We start from the raw sequence: 16,341 nt of genomic DNA on the forward strand, positions 1-16,341 counted from the left end.
ACCACACCAGCAATCGGTTTTACGTGCGGCTATAGGTGTTTCACATCAAAAATATATGGCATTTGTAAATTGCCGGTGTTCAGTGCTTTCAATAATTCAGGGGATCAGCTGCTCCGTATTCACTGAATACCTTATTGGTCAGTACTGATAATCAACACAAACTCTGCTGTTCAGCAACCATTCTAATTTTACTAATTTTAGACACAGAAATTAAGACATTTTTTTTATATATCATTTCATTGGGTTGATCATGGATTATTACTAATTTATGCATATTTAAACCATATAGTTTGACCCCTACGACAAATTTTTCAAAAAGATCTGATCTAATTTTTGTCTATATTAATGAATATCTGAAAATCAGTTCCTTTTTGAACATAATTATTATTATTCTCTATATTCTGATTCATATGCAGTTTATTTTTCCTATTTTTCAACTTCCATTTGGGGTTAAGAATTAAAAATTAAATTCCACGAATACAGTCGACTGTACAGTATTTGCAACATGAAAAAAGTTGCAGCTCAGACCCCCAACTACATTTTCTAGTTATCATATCAAAATTTTATTTTTCATTTTTGAGATGTTGATTTTAAAACATTGAATAATTATGATAGCAACATCATCCGAGTATATTTTTACTAACATTTTGATGTAAACATTTTTTATGCCAAAGATAAATTTCAGATAAATTAAAAAAGGGGTGGATTTAAAATGGGTTTTTTCATTAAACCGTAATGCTTAAAAGTCGAAACTTGTATTACTTGAACACACAATTATTAATTATAAAAAATTAACGAAAGAAAAAAAATTACATTGTATATTCCTATATAAGTTTGGCTTCATTTATACAACTATCTTTGGCAAAGTAAAAAATTATAAGTTATTATTTCCTACATATTGATTATATAAATCTCCCTCAGATTATTGTTTGTGCACCTCTTTGAAAAATTTATTGAATAATTTTGGGGTACCCAATTATGAAGAAATTACTCCTGCATATTTAAAGTAATAATGAAATACTAGCACTATACTTCATCTAGGTAAATGATGGAATTGGCCGACACTTGATTAAAATAGATAATGTATTCAAAAAACACTTCATTGTGAGATTTTCACTAAACAGTTTTACAAAAACGCCACACGTGTTTCGTCATACAATAGCTTCTTCGGGTGTGTCTTCACTTTAATAGTAAAGGGTGTGTCTTTATTCTTTAAGTATATATACTCTTAAAGTAAAGTAACGCCCGAAGAAGCCATTTTATGGCGAAAGACGTGCTGCGTTTTTGTAAAACTGTTTAATATAAAAAAAAGAAAAGATTTTTTTGTTTAATTTCTACCAAGTTTATTATTTGTTGGTCGGTAGCCGGGCGGTTCGACGTGGGTGCTTTGATGATTCGGTCATCGGCTGATGTGTGAGTCGATAGTTCAAGCCCCAGGCTGAACGCTCGATTTTCACTTGCTATCGTCCAACCCGTGTTAGGAGTCACACATTAAAAGGTAAGACCTTTTAAGGACGTTAGTCCTTAGATCGCAGAATTTTCAACTTCTGAGGGTTGTCGTTCGTAGGGGTGCGATAGCGGGTTAATTAGACAAAAGTTATTTTCTTTATTCTATAATAAATATGAATTTCTACAAAATAAATAGGTCGTCAATCAAACAAGTAAAAACTGTTTAGTGAAAATCTCACAATGAAGTGCATTTTGAATATACTTCATCTGTTGAGTCACTAATCTCCTTTTATACAAAATGTCTTGAGAATACTCCTAAGGGTTTATAGACATCAGTTGACGAAAGCAATTGTCCTAATGTTACACTATCTAATAGTAATTTATCTTTTTCCAGCTGTTGTCCAGGGTGACACTCCTGAAGATATCTACAATGAAGTGAAAGAAGTAATTGAAGAACAATCTGGACCCAAAATATGGGTACCTACCAAAGAAAAACTGTGACCTTTAGCCCCACCTATTTGGACATTGCCCGCTCAGTCTCAAAAATTCAATTGAAGATATTTGCCCAAGAAAAATATTATCGCTAGCAAATGAAGTATCTCTTCAGTGTCTAGTGTTTGGCAATGTCATTTAAGAGATACTGCTGAAGCTGAGAGACTTACTACCCTGTTGAATTGTGCGGTGCCTATAACATGCGTGCTTGCAAAATCAACTCACATAACTTTTTTCTTTGCCCCGGAGGACATCAAGGTTGACGAGACCTTTTGTTTTTGAACCAGTTTATGAATGTTAAAACAGTATAATAATCTCATATAATTTGGAGTAATCAGTTTTTCTGATTGCTTTATTGTAGGTAAAGGATATAGAATGTGATGTTTGGCTATTTTTCAGAATGACAGAAGTGTTTCATTTTACTTATGCTTGACTCATCTTCAGTCATTTCATTTATTCTGGATAAAATTAGATAAAAATAAAAATATGTACCTTATTGCTTTTCTAAACATTTCAGAGTTTAATAATTACCTATGTATTACTGCCACTAAGAATATATAATAAAGCAATTTTAGGCTTCTTATATAACGTAATAAACTAAAATATCTGAACATCAATAGTAATGGTAAGAATAGTTTATGAAAATGGTAAAACTATACTGATGTTTTATGTTTTCGTCATTGTGGAATATTTCAATGTTGAACGTTTGACCACAATTCATTATTGTCCGATAAACCTATATGTCCCCTGAGTGTGCCCTTTTGACATGCAAGAATAGATTTTTAAGAATTGATAAACTTGTTCGACTACTATTAGAATACCCCCACTTTTATCACTCAGTTAGCTTGTATAGATGTGGATAATATTTCCGAGTCATTGATTTTGCACTTGTGTTGTTTATAACAGAATATTAAATATATAGTCAAATTTTGAAACCTTTATAATCGATTGTTATCTGATATATAGGTGGTTTTATCAATGTTTTTTGTAGTGTATGTATATTTACATTTCAGCGATCATTTGAATGAAATGAAAAATTGAATAAAAAAATTGTATATACACGAATTTATCTCTGTGTAGAATATTTAACATGAGTTTGTTGTTATTTGAAAAAGTTGTCATCTAACTTATTTCAGTTAATAAAATGAATTTTATTAAATAGATTTTCATTTGACCTGATTTCAAATATATTTATTATTGTTATACTAGGGTGATATTTCACGATCCTCACACGAGATAAACCTCTTTGGAGCAGCGTCAAAAAATATTTGTTTTGAAAACTGGATTTTACTAATTTTACTAACGAAATTTTGTGATCAAGGAATAGATACTTGAAATTCAAACAGAATACCAATTGACAAAATGGTTAAGGCTTTAGCGGCCAAGGCTTTCAGTCTCACTACTTTTCGGGTTCAAAGGCCTCTTACATTTTTGGAATTTCTTTCTGACGTGTCGCTGGCGCGAGTGACTAACTTCCTTCATCCTGGATTGTCATTCACAGTGAGGATGACTGGTTTAAAGCGGCCCGTAGACGGTCAATATTTTCGTCAATATATTGCACAATATATTGTACAATAATATTGAGCGTCTGTAGATCACATTGAAAGATTGCCCAATACATTGAGTCAATCAAAAACAGTTTGATTTTTATTGTGTAATCTAGTAAATATTGTATCATCTGTTAGCAGTATTGCGCAATACTGGCTCTAAAGTTGTGTTTATCAAGTGTTAACATTGTCGTACGGTAAAAATGGCTGAGAAAGGAAAAGATGAAAGAAAATTTTGTTTTAGAGTGTATAGAGGTGTGTCGTTCCTTACCGGCTTTGTGGAATGTGAAGATTAGAGACTATAATAACAGAATATAAAAAAATTAACAATACGATCAATTGCTCCGAAAATATAGAGAGTATTATCCAGATGCTGATAAGTCGCAGTTAGTTAAAAAAATAAATTCGTTGCACACTAACTTTAGAAAGGAATTAAACTGTATAAGGGACACACTGCAGGTGGCGCAGTGGACATCCCACTGAATCAACTGCAGAGATATTCTTTGACTAGCTGGAATTATTTTCATTTGGTCGTGATACTCGGACGGTTCACACTTTTCTGAAGGGACCATGCCCGGTACTGATGATGGGGCAATCACCCCGAAACCGGTCTATCGGTTGGTCGGATCGACCAAACGATAGACCAACTTTGAAGACGTTGCACAGGGGCCTGATGGTTTTACTTCAACTCTCTGCGCGGCATTAGCTGGATGGGTTGTTTGTTTTTCCGTGTTGGGTGTCTGCCACACGTGCCTACAAAGTCGTAGTTCTGCATGAGAGGAAAGGGACAACCCTGAGCATGTCACAATCCACCTCTCCGGAATATTTTTATAGCAAAAAGTTAGCAGCTTCCACTTCTTCGTTGCCCCAGGGCCTCCAGACTTTCAAATCCGTCCCTGTATATAACATCATAATTTTACATTTTTAGTTAACTGAATTGTAAACCTACGGAAGCGCAGGAGGTCACACACTTTTATCATTTGTTTCTGGGAAATTCTGATCATGAAACTCGAAATTTCAACTTTAATCTAGAAATTTTGACCTCAAACTCAAAATTTCAACTTCAATCTCGAAATTTCGTCTTCATACTTCGAAATATTATTATATACATCTCATCTCACCCAAACTATTAGATATGGAAAAACTGTAATTGAATATATTGGGTCCAACTCATATTTTTTTAATAGGAAAAGTGGTCTATTATTTGATTGTAAGGTGTTTTCATTTACTATACAATTTTGGTTTTGTTTTGCTTTTTATGGATGATATGTTATTGAGAAATAAGAATGAAAATGGAAAAATAACACACCTATTTAAAAAAACCCGCACCATTCTCATAGAGAGTGGGTCCCAACTCAATCTCATGGTTAGTTTTTAAGATACAGGGTGTCAAAGTTGATGAGTGACCATTTCTTTAGAGTAATATTGCTTTCAGAAAAACACCCTAAATAAAAATGGTTCACGCGACGAATATTGCTTGCACATAAAGCTTTCAGACTGGTTTTTGATAAAAAATATTGTTTTATACAGGATGAGTGCAGTATTATTCAAAATGAAATTCTCAATCAACCCAAGTGAAGATGTTACCAAACCAAGTAACACACTGATATGCTTATCGTTTGAATATCTCAAAATTGATTAATTCAACATTTTGTACAGGGTGAGTTAAGAAGTAACAGTTTTTCTGGTGGCATTTTTTATATTTTTTTCATACTTGAGCTTTAGGAAAACTTGACCACGAACCATTCAACACACTTTCATTCAAAAATATTGATACTCCCCGATACTGCTTTGTAGTCTTTAAATAAGAAAGTAAATAATTTTGAAAAAGCCCAATGCATTGTATGTTATCAAAATGCATTGGGCTTTTGAAAACTCCTCTCTTTCATTTCAAACTTCTAATGGAAGCTCGATCTGATACACAAGGACCACAAAAAAAGAGGAATCCAAGATAAAGCAAACCAATATTAGAGTACATGGTATTCTAATTTGGTTACAAGAAGTGTATTTATAGCTAAACAGAATTCAAAACTAAAATTACTGCCACAATAAAGTTATAGGCAACATACATTTGAAAAGAAAATGAATTGCCTTCTCTTCAATACACATGAAAATGACAAATCAATGCTTGATGAAAGTGCGAATAACTCTTGTCAGCAGTTTTTGGGCCAACAATATATCGCAATAATGAAAAATACGGTTCTCCCGTGAAGAGTAAAATCTGTACTTATAAATGGCAAAATCACTCACTTAACACTCAATCATTCATCTCTCTGTTTCTCCGTATTTTTGAGTTCTACAGGAAGCTAACATTTGGTATATATGTACTTCTTAGATCTTAGATGCGCACTAAGAAAGGAGTTTCAAATATTCCAACTGGGGAGCCCCCGTGGGGGTAAAAGGGATGCGTTTACATATGAAAATTACTTTTTCATCACTGTTTCGAAGGCTGAAATTTTGTATGCGGGTTCGTTTTATGTAATAGATCTCCAATAAGAAAGGATTTCTGAATATTCCAACTGGGGCGCCCCCTGGGAAAGAGGGGGAACGTTTACATATGACAACTATCTTTTTTCACAATTTCTCCGTACCACTATATTTTGGGGAGTTTTATGTTAAAGATGTGCAATAAGAAAGGATTTTTAATTATTCCAACTGGGAAGCATTGCACCCTTGTGAAGCCAGGGCGGCTTCACACGGGTGCAATTTAATATTCATCATCATCATATAAATTAATATTCAAATGTACTTTTTGATGTGCTGCGTATGCAATGTTTTTTTAGTGTATTAATAAGATCCAAGAACTAGAATTTGAATCACTACACCCTGTTTTACAAGATGGGTTGGTAATGAAACTCGAGTGGAACTAGAGATCACACGTTGAAAGTTAAAATCTCAATAATGCTTGCCCACATGAGTTTCTACTTGTAGGTTTGTCGTCCTTCCAAAATCAATTTTAAATATGCATTCTTGAGAAAACTATCAATAACGCTTCTGTTTGCAAGCAAACTCATGACAAAGTTTATTTATAACCATACATTTATAAAATAAAAGGGTTCATGATGAATGAGAATTAAAACTTCTTATGTTTTTACCACTTTTATTTGTAACTGACGCTACTGCAGTTGCATTCTATAAAGACAAATAAAAGTGGTAAAAAATATAGCAAGTTTAAGTTATCATTTTTTATGATATCCTACCACGTAGTGGTAGGATATCATAAATACTACTACTTATAATATCCTACCACGTAGTGGTAGGATATTATAAGTAGAGATATCATAGGTAGAGGTTTTAGTTTGCAAATACCTAACATTCTGAGCAATTTATGTTCTAAAAAATCCACACTTTCAAATATTGCCACCTTTGTGTACATTTAAATAAAAAAAATTTATCAGTTTATCTTATCGATTATTGATCTTTTAATTATTTGCCATACAACTTATTATTACACTTCAATGGACTGTGTTAGGTATGATATATCGAAATGGAGAAACCTTTGGACCTTGACAGAATAATTTCGACACTAACTTCAAAAGAGGGTGAGTCAGAGCTGTTTTTGATTGAAGTCAACATTGTTACTTCGAGATATTTACTCATAGGTACAGTTATCGTATTATCTTTGTGAGAAAATAATATTTTTGATGGTATATTTTTTTAAATCAGTACATTTCCCAAATTAATAAACTATTAAAAAGTTGAGTTGTAGAAATAGCACGCAATAGTGTATCCCAATAAAAAATTAAGGCCTATTCACACATAAAATACTATTCAACTCTTGTAACACTTCACATAGGTAATGACAGACTTATCGTTGAAGTTTGATGATTCGTAAATTTTCTGCATCCTCCATCCCATGCAAACAAAAAGGAATAATTCATGGGGTGGAATGGATGTCTGACCAAATCAGAGTAAGACAAGTTTTCTTACAGATTTGATTGTGCTGCCTGCCATCTTATGATCATTGAAATGATGGACCAAAGAGTTATGTACAACAAACCGCACTTCTGATTTTTATCAATGAAGTAACATAGTATGGTTATGTTCTGGTAACCCCAATGAGAGCGAAGATATTGTGTCACGTGACACGGTCTCACGTGAAAAGATCGTATTGTTTTAAATGGAAAAATTCTTGGTTATTTTCAAATTTGTAATAACATTGAGATACTAGTAACTGTTTGATTTAAATATAGTTTTCATGCCATATTTCATAATTTGAAACGATATCGATGTGTTTAATAAAAACGTTCTTTCATTCTAACCGAAGCTGCCATTGGCCAAATTGTGTTTCTTGCTAGCAATCTCATTGCAATATTTGAATAAGAAATTGATAGCAAAAATTCTTGGTTATTTTCAAATTTGTAATAACAACGAGATACTAGTATCTGTTTGATTTAAATATAGTTTTCATGCCATATTTCATAATTTGAAACGATATCGATGTGTTTAATAAAAACGTTCTTTCATTCTAACCGAAGCTGCCATTGGCCAAATTGTGTTTCTTGCTAGCAATCTCATTGCAATATTTGAATAAGAAATTGATAGCAAAAGATATCAAAGATTAAAGTAAACATATTTGAAAGAAAATATGCAGAGGCAGAAATTTTTTACTTCGGCTTTCAGTTTGAAAATTCTTGATGGTTCATAGCAAAAATTCTCTTTCAGATCCTCCAAAAAGCTAGAAAATAGATATAGCATTAGCATTGGAAAATTTGTATAATTTTGACAAAATCAGTGCAGTGCAATTTAATGTTCTATCGACTGTTTTTTTTTTCTCTGAATTGAAAAGGGAATATGTTTTCAGGAGAAATACGTTTTTGAGAAAAAGCTTTTTGGCTCCCTATTTGAGGAAACATCCAAAGAAAGGAATCAACTCTAAAATAAACTCTTTAGAAAGATGTACAGATTAAGCTTGGAAGTTAGACCTTAGAAAACATTGAATTATACGAATATTACTATTTCGTATTCAGTTTGTTCTACAAATATTCATTAGGCAATTGATGAATAGATATACCTACAGTTCATTGCAAATGTATAGATCATAATATATGAAAGCAGAGTTTTTATATAGTAATGAAACTTCACCTAATGGTGTTTCGGCTAGAAACTTTCGGAATAGAAAAAGTTTTGTATCTGAAAAAACTTCTACGCTATGGTTTCTTCGTGAAGCTAACTATTTTTTTTCGGACAATCATGAGGTTTTATTTGCCAAAACAAAGAAATTTTTTGTACTAGTAAAATAAATGAATATTTTCACATAAGTCATTCAATTTCAACTTTAGGAAGAAAAGTGATATAAGCTTTGTTGTTAACCCTGCACCAGACGCGTCATTAATTTTTACATCAAAGAACGCCTTGGGTCTGATATACCCAAAACGAGAATAATCAAATTTTTCAAATGAATTTTTATTTCTGATAAAGTGTTACATAAATCATTTATATGGACAAATAGTTATGAAATGAAAGGAAAATAATGTCATATTTTCAAAACATAAAAAAAATCGAATTAAAATAAAAACAGTATGCATGTTTAACAATTATTTCGAAAAATTTGCAGTACATAGGGTGGATTAGCCGGTTAGCCGGCCAGTGCCAGTTTTCGACCACATCAACATTAAAACACAGAAAATAGTATGCAATTCTGACCCTGCTTCGTATTATGGGCATTCCTATTTTCGGCCACCTATTTTTGCTCTACTATCAGCTTCAGCCGCCTTCAGGTAATTTTTCGAACTAGGTATTAGATAATTCAAGATGGCCGGGTTTTTGTTCGCCGTATGATCCGTTAAAGTTCTGTGGATTGTGTAGTGGAAGTGCTGCCAGTAAAAAGTGAGTATTAATGAAATTTCGTATCTTTTGAATGAGTTAAATATCATTCCATCATAACATATAATTGAGTTCATATTTTAAATTAGATAAAAGTTAATATTCAATCTCATTTCTGTAAAAGGCATGGTGGTCGAAAACCGGACAATGAAATTTCAGTCTATCCAGTTTTCGGCCATGCCGGTCGAAAACTGGTCATATCTCAGAAAAATTTCTTTCTCTTTCTCATTCACACGCACTTACCTTCATCGTTCTGCATTCAGCACATTACTTCAAAGATTGATATGAATTCAGTATCCAGTTTTCGGCCATTGTTTTCGTATGGAATATCAACACTAATTTGAAGACAACCTAAGTGGCCGAAAACCAGCACAAATTGATAACTACATATGTTTTCCATGAGATGAAGAGGAAAGACTTCTCGGCCACCTTAAACATTATCCTTATTGTTGCAGATGGACAATCAAACAAAAAAAGGAAAGAATATGCAGAAGGCTAAACAAAAACGAGAGTTCTTCAAGTATTCCGAAGATCAATTGAAACAGGCACTGTATGAAATAAGAGAACATAAAATGAAAATTCGCCAAGCGAGCAGGGAATTTGGAGTACCTAAAACCACCATTCAGGACTACCTGATGGGAAAAATACCAAAAATATCCAGGAAAATCAGAAAAACTGGACCGGAGCCATTGTTGACAATTGAAGGCGAGGAAAAAATTTGTAATTGGACCATAAATTTGGCGAAATGTGGTTTTCCGATTAAAAAATGCAACCTGATTGCCACTGTTGAAGGAATAGTCAAAGCAACAAATAAACAACATTTATTCAAAAATGGTAAACCAGGGCAAAGGTGGTATGGAAATTTTTTGAAACGCCATCCTGAGATATCGCTCCGTGAAGCAGAGGGTATAAATAAAGCGAGAGCCATAGTTACCGAGGAAAGTATTAGGTCATGGTTCAGAGAACTGAAAACTTTCCTCACCAACAATGTATGGATGGATATTTTGGAAGACCCCAACCGCATGCTAAATGGGGACGAGTCGGGATTTTCCATGTGCCCCAAAACGGAAAGAGTTCTAGCTCCCAAAGGGTGGTAAAATCTTTACCAAATTAAAGTTGGTCAAGAAAAATCCTTGATCACCGTCTTGATAGTTTTTACTGCTAGCGGAAAAATATGTCCACCATTGGTGGTCTTTCCGTACGTAAGGCCACCTAGAGCGATTGTAGAAAATATGCCAGCAAATTGGGTACTCGGAAAATCAGAATCGGGCTGGATGAAATCAAATATTTTCTACGAATACATTGCCAATGATTTTCACAAATGGTTACTAGAAAATGAGATCAAAAAGCCAGTTCTTCTCTTTATCGACGGCCATAAGTCACATATGACTCTGCCACTGAGTGAGTTTTGTGAAGAAAATGGTATAAGTCTCTATGCCCTTCCTCCCAACACAACTCACATACTCCAACCTGCAGATGTCAGTGTATTCAAACCACTCACAACTCAATGGAAAAGCACTGTGAGGAATTGGCAAAGCCGCCCAGAAAACGTCAACTGCTCCGTCACGAAAACAAATTTCTGTCAGATTTTCCAGGAATGTCTAGCAAATGTTAATATGATTAGTCATATTATAAACGGTTTCCGAAAATGTGGCCTTTTTCCTCTCAATCCCGAGAGCGTAGATTACACAAAATGTGTGAAAAACATTCTAGAAAAACAAAATAACCAGGCTACTGAGGAGACTAGGCCAGAACCAATCACAGTTAGTGATATTAAAGCATCCAAGAAAGTATTGAATGAAATTCGTGAGACATTGACCAGTTACGGTATCAATGTCAGTGTTATATTTGAAGAGATTCGGGTTTTAGAGCCAGCTGCAATGGCAGAAAATACTCATTCCGAGGAGCGTCATTCTCCTAACGAAGACATTCCGATTGGGTCCCTTGTGACAATGGATGAGCTGACTATTTTTCCAGTAGACAAGGTAATAGTTATGCCACAAGCTGGGATGGATATTGCCGAAGCAAATGATACATCATCAACAAATCCGGCAATTTTCGAAAAAATGGAAATGACAAATAATTTTGAAGATGACACCCATGCAACTGCAGCACGAGAGGAATTAGAAAAAGAGTCAATAAAACCAAACAGTTTAAATGAAGTGGATGAAAATAGTGCAATAGAGCAACCCAAAGACCTATCAAATATTGAGGAATTTGTATCAGAATCTCCACAATTATTGTCAAAAATCCCAGACAGTTCTGACATTGAAAAGCGCAATGAAACGAAGAAAATCAAAAGTTGCGACATTGAAAAACCAAAAATCAAAGAAATACAGCAAACCGAAGAAAATGAATACAAAAACTTGACAATTGTGTCAAGTCATGTACAGAATATAAAACTGAAAGAAACGGAAGCGGAAACACACCAAAATATCTCATTGGCAAACATCAGTCTGAAGAGTAAAATAGGCTCAAATGACTCTTTCAATTGCAGCCAAATATCTGAAACTGATGCCTTGCAATTGTCATCAGAAATTCCAGATAGTTCCGACAAAGAAAAACAAAGGAGCGAAGGTACATATCAAACCAAAGAAAATGAAAACCAAAGATTGCAACTTGTATTAAGAGATGTATCAAATGTAAGACTGACAGGATGTGAAGCGGTCACACACCAAAATCTCTCATTGGCAAGCACGAGTGAGAATAGTAAAATCGACATGAATGACTCTTTTGATCGCCACTTGATCTATCCAGAACCAATTCAATCGAAAAATAAAAATAGAAAAAACAAAGACAAACTCCCGAGCGCAATTTCTTCTGCGGCTTGGAGGCATCATTTTCAGGAAAAGGACAGAATCAAAAGTGAAAAGAGTGAAGAAATAGAAAGAAGAAAACAAATACGGATGACTGCCAAAGCTACGAAACAAGCACAAGAAATTAATAAGAACTCGAAAAAAAAGAACAGCAAACCCACCACTGGAAAGAAAATCAAAGAAAAAGTAGTTTCCATAGAGAACACTGAAATGAAACAAAAAATCAAATATTCTTCATGCGATGAGGAATTGGAGAGTGATACAGAAATAGAAAATGAAAAGAATATCGGCTGTGATCATTGTACAAACTGGTTCCATATGAAATGTACAGAATTTTACGGAATGCAGTATGAAGAAGTAGCAACCAAAGATTATACATGTTTTCGTTGCTCTTAAGTTTCCTTCATTAATACGGCACCGGTTGTGCAATTTATTGGTTCCTTTAGAATGCCATTTTTATTTTTATTATGATTTATATTTTGTTAAATACTTCTTATTTTGAATATTATCTCAGTTGAAAAATATATATTGATTATTTGTACTAATGGATTAATCATATATCCAAGAATCCAATGTAATAACGAATGCGTCCGAAAACAGGCACTGCATGTGTCGAAAACTAGATGATACCCTGATTGGTGGTCGAAAACTAGTACGTTATTGGCCGAAAATTGATCCAAGGTGGTCGAAAACGGGGTATATTGTAAATTTTGACATTTTTTATCATTTTGTGAAATATTGGTTAAAATATATTTATAATACCTCATGAAACTCGTCAGTGATAATCTATGATTCAGCAATAACGTAGGCTGAATATGATGTGCACAAAACCATTCATGTTATGAATATATCTATGATGAAAAATCGTTAAGTGGCCGAAAACCAGCGAAATCACCCTACTTGACAAACAGATACAGAATGTTCTAGGCATATATTTTTTTTACAGAACCGGCATGTATATTTTGTTTTCCGATCTTTATAGAAGGCACATCTTCCACGTTTATTTTGTTCATTTTCGACACGCTCAACCAACACAGTACCACAATTCTAGCTGCTAGCTGTCGAATTTCTCTTGGCAGATATTGCGAGTTCACTCTGCTCTTCATGTATTCCATCAAAAGTTCAGTACCAAGTTGTTTCAGGAAAATTATTCTTTCATTTTTTGAATTGGTACCATTTGAATTACTCCTATATATAACCATGGCGTTTATAACAGCAACATTGAGGAGCCCATATAAAATTACCATGGGCCACCTACGTGTATTTCTCGCAACATTATATTTAGCAGAAAGTTGGTCAACTGTATCAACTCCGCATTTGGTCGAATTGTACGCCTCTGCACCAGATGTCTCATCAATAGAATCATCATGGTGAAAGGTTGATAATAAAATAACCTGCTTATTTTTTTTTCGGTATATATGAAACGATAGTCACATCTTCTGTGAAACCAAACATGCTCGACATTTCTGGTCGTTTAGTAAAAAAATCATCGGGAATTTGCCTCTTATTTTTTCTAAGTGTTCCTACGATTGTCAGCTGATGATTTTTCAGTAAATTATTGGCCACTTCAACGGAAGTGAACCAATTATCCATTGTAACATTTCTCCTAGATTTTGACAGTGGTAAACAAAGCCTACTCGCTACATCAGACGAACTGTTACTAACACAAAAAGGACCTGGAGGCTGTTTACCGCAATATACTTCCATATTGTAAGTATAGAATGACCTTGAATCTACTAATGAAAATACCTTTATTCCATATCGAGCGGGCTTATTTGGAATATACATCCTAAAACGAGAACGGCCCCTGAAAGACCATAGCATTTCATCGATTGTAGTATATTTCCCAATAGAGTAGTGTTTTTGACAGTTCTCCACTACTTCGCCAAATATTTTTCTTATTGGAGCTAAATTATTTTGACTTTTCCGTTGTTCTCTCGTCTTGATGTCATCCATACGCAAACATCTTAGCAAAAATCGAAATCTTCTGAGTGTCATTGTTGCCGGAAAGATCACTTACACCTGTACCATCCTTGGACCAAAATTCAAAAATTGAGGTTCGGCCTCCATGATAAACCCCGGCTAGATAAAGAAGCCCAATAACTGCACGCATTTCTAAAATATCTGTTGGTCTTGCATCAGACTTGTTTTTATATCGATGGATTATACTTCCGATATATATATATATATATATATATATATATATATATATATATATATATTTGCACTTTCCACTAGTTCCGTGATGATGTTGTCATCGAAAAAAAGCTGCCAGGCTTCTATTGTAGATGACTGCGCCCACCAACACTGGGTTGAATGAGTAATTGTTCTTCTATCTCCTGTTCGCTATGAGATTCATGATCACTGAAATTTTCATGCTGTGGGTTCGCCACTGAGTCTTCGGAGTCTGAGAAATGTTCCAGATCAGATGGAACTTCTTCAAACAACCGAGTCAATCTCTCAATTTCTTTTTCGTCCATTATTCTGTAAGAAATATAGATTTTTTTCAATGAAATTGAAGCCTTGAATCCAAAAATAGGGATGAAATTATTTCAGATATATAGAAAAAATACTTACAAAAAGGAACGCGTTGGGTCTGCAAGACCGAAATCTGCTCTAAAATCGTTGTTATCTAATACACTGCGTTGAAACTACTGTAGTACATGCACCGTGGGCTAACTCGAAGGTACTGAGGCTCATAGCACGATACGCGCTTTTATGTCAAAATGACGTAAACAATTACGATTGCTTGGGCCTGATAGACCCGACGCGTCCACTGCAGGGTTAAGAAGATTTTTACAAATCGAAATGCATGATTTTCACAAGTTCGGACTTCCATTGTCTAATATATAAATTGATTTGAAATCCCTGAAACAACTAAAAAAAAGAAGAATTAAAAATGAATAGCTGAAAATAACAATTATATTAAGCAAAAATAACCTGAAACGAAATAAAAATAAAAAGTTAGGATATTCCAACGAATTGCCATTTTCAGACGTTTTGGTGAAGAGGACCGACAATAAGTGGGAAACATCTGTATACCGAAAACCCACTCACACGGGACAGTATATGAACGACGAATCCAACCACCATCAATCGACTAAAAGAGGTATCATCAAGACTCTATTAGATTGTGCTTTCGGGCTCTGTAATACGAAGGAAGGTCTCGAGAAGGAACTTGACATCATCAAAAATGATCTTCAACGGAATGGCTACTCCAAAGCGATGGTAGAAAAGACTTTGGCTAAAGGACAGCAGGAGCCTCGCAAGGAAGAGAAACCGTAACAACCAGTGCTTGCACTTCCTTACACCAGAGGATTATCGGAGAGGATAAGAAGAATTGGTTCCAATACAACATCAGAACCTGCTTCAAATCCGGTAACACTATCCGTAGCAGCCTCACGAAAACCAGGCCACCAAACGCGGATTGCGATTCCAAGCATTGCATTTACCGGATACCCTGTGCGTGCGGAAAATCCTATGTTGGTGAAACTAAGAGGCCATTGAATGTTCGCATTGCCGAGCACAAGAAACACATACAGCGAGGGGAAACCAGCAAATCAGGAATAGCAGACCATCAACACAACATCGAGTGGTCCCAAGCTGATATCATACACAGAAAGGAATATTGGTTTAGGAAAAAATTCAAGGAAGCCGCATACATGCTGTCCAACAACGTATTCAGCCAAGCTAGCGTAGAGATACGCAACATATGGAAACCCATCATCAAGCAAAAAATGGTCAACCCCCGCCAAACGGCCATCTTCCACTGACCCAGTGGGAGATGGCCGGGGGATAAGTGAGAGTACTCGAACGACCCATAAATAGTCATCTCTCGGAGGAATCAGTCCAGTCATCACCCGAAGACGATTGTAGATACTAACAATCGAAACGTCGTGAACTAACCTGGCTTGGAATCTCTTAACTTTTTATTTTTATTTTCATTTATATTTCTTTACTTTTTGTTCAATCGTTCTATTTTTTACTTGTATTTTATTTCACTATTATTTCATTTCAGGTTATTTTTGCTAAATATAATTGTTATTTTCAGCTATTCATTTTTAATTCTTCTTTTTTTTTAAGCTGTTTCAGGGATTTCAAATCATTTTATATATTAGACAATGGAAGTCCGAACTATTGAAATTCATCATGAAACATTGTCAATCACCTTCAAACAAAGTATTGCATGATAATATATATATATATATATA

The 16,341-nt window shown here is 34.4% G+C and overlaps 2 protein-coding genes across 20 annotated transcripts in view; both read left to right on the forward strand.

Annotated features, from left to right (window-relative positions):
• The window catches only part of dlg1 (MAGUK family member discs large 1), an 889,881-nt gene extending 886,779 nt beyond the window's left edge, over positions 1-3,102 (forward strand). For all 16 annotated transcript variants that reach the window (XM_074177005.1, XM_074177004.1, XM_074177008.1 and 13 more), the window contains one exon: positions 1,844-3,102. In XM_074177005.1, the coding sequence (XP_074033106.1) occupies positions 1,844-1,950 (107 nt within the window). In that variant the 3' untranslated portion in view covers positions 1,951-3,102. The remainder of the gene's footprint in view (positions 1-1,843) is intronic.
• Positions 3,103-6,868: 3,766 nt separating this feature from the next.
• The window catches only part of LOC111510246 (serine/threonine-protein phosphatase alpha-2 isoform), a 39,458-nt gene continuing 29,985 nt past the window's right edge, over positions 6,869-16,341 (forward strand). For 3 of the 4 annotated variants that reach the window (XM_023166180.2, XM_023166306.2, XM_074177029.1), the window contains exon 1: positions 6,869-7,030. In XM_023166180.2, coding sequence (XP_023021948.2) covers positions 6,976-7,030 — 55 coding nt within the window. In that variant the 5' untranslated portion in view covers positions 6,869-6,975. Of the gene's footprint in view, positions 7,031-13,559; positions 13,841-16,341 lie in introns of those variants that run through there. The other variant, XM_074177027.1, reaches the window with a different exon arrangement.

This window comes from Leptinotarsa decemlineata, unplaced genomic scaffold, assembly GCF_025532065.1.
Source record: "Leptinotarsa decemlineata unplaced genomic scaffold, Ldec_3_MD MMD2_tig00002159_RagTag_RagTag, whole genome shotgun sequence".
NCBI classification, from domain to species: Eukaryota; Metazoa; Arthropoda; class Insecta; order Coleoptera; family Chrysomelidae; genus Leptinotarsa; species Leptinotarsa decemlineata.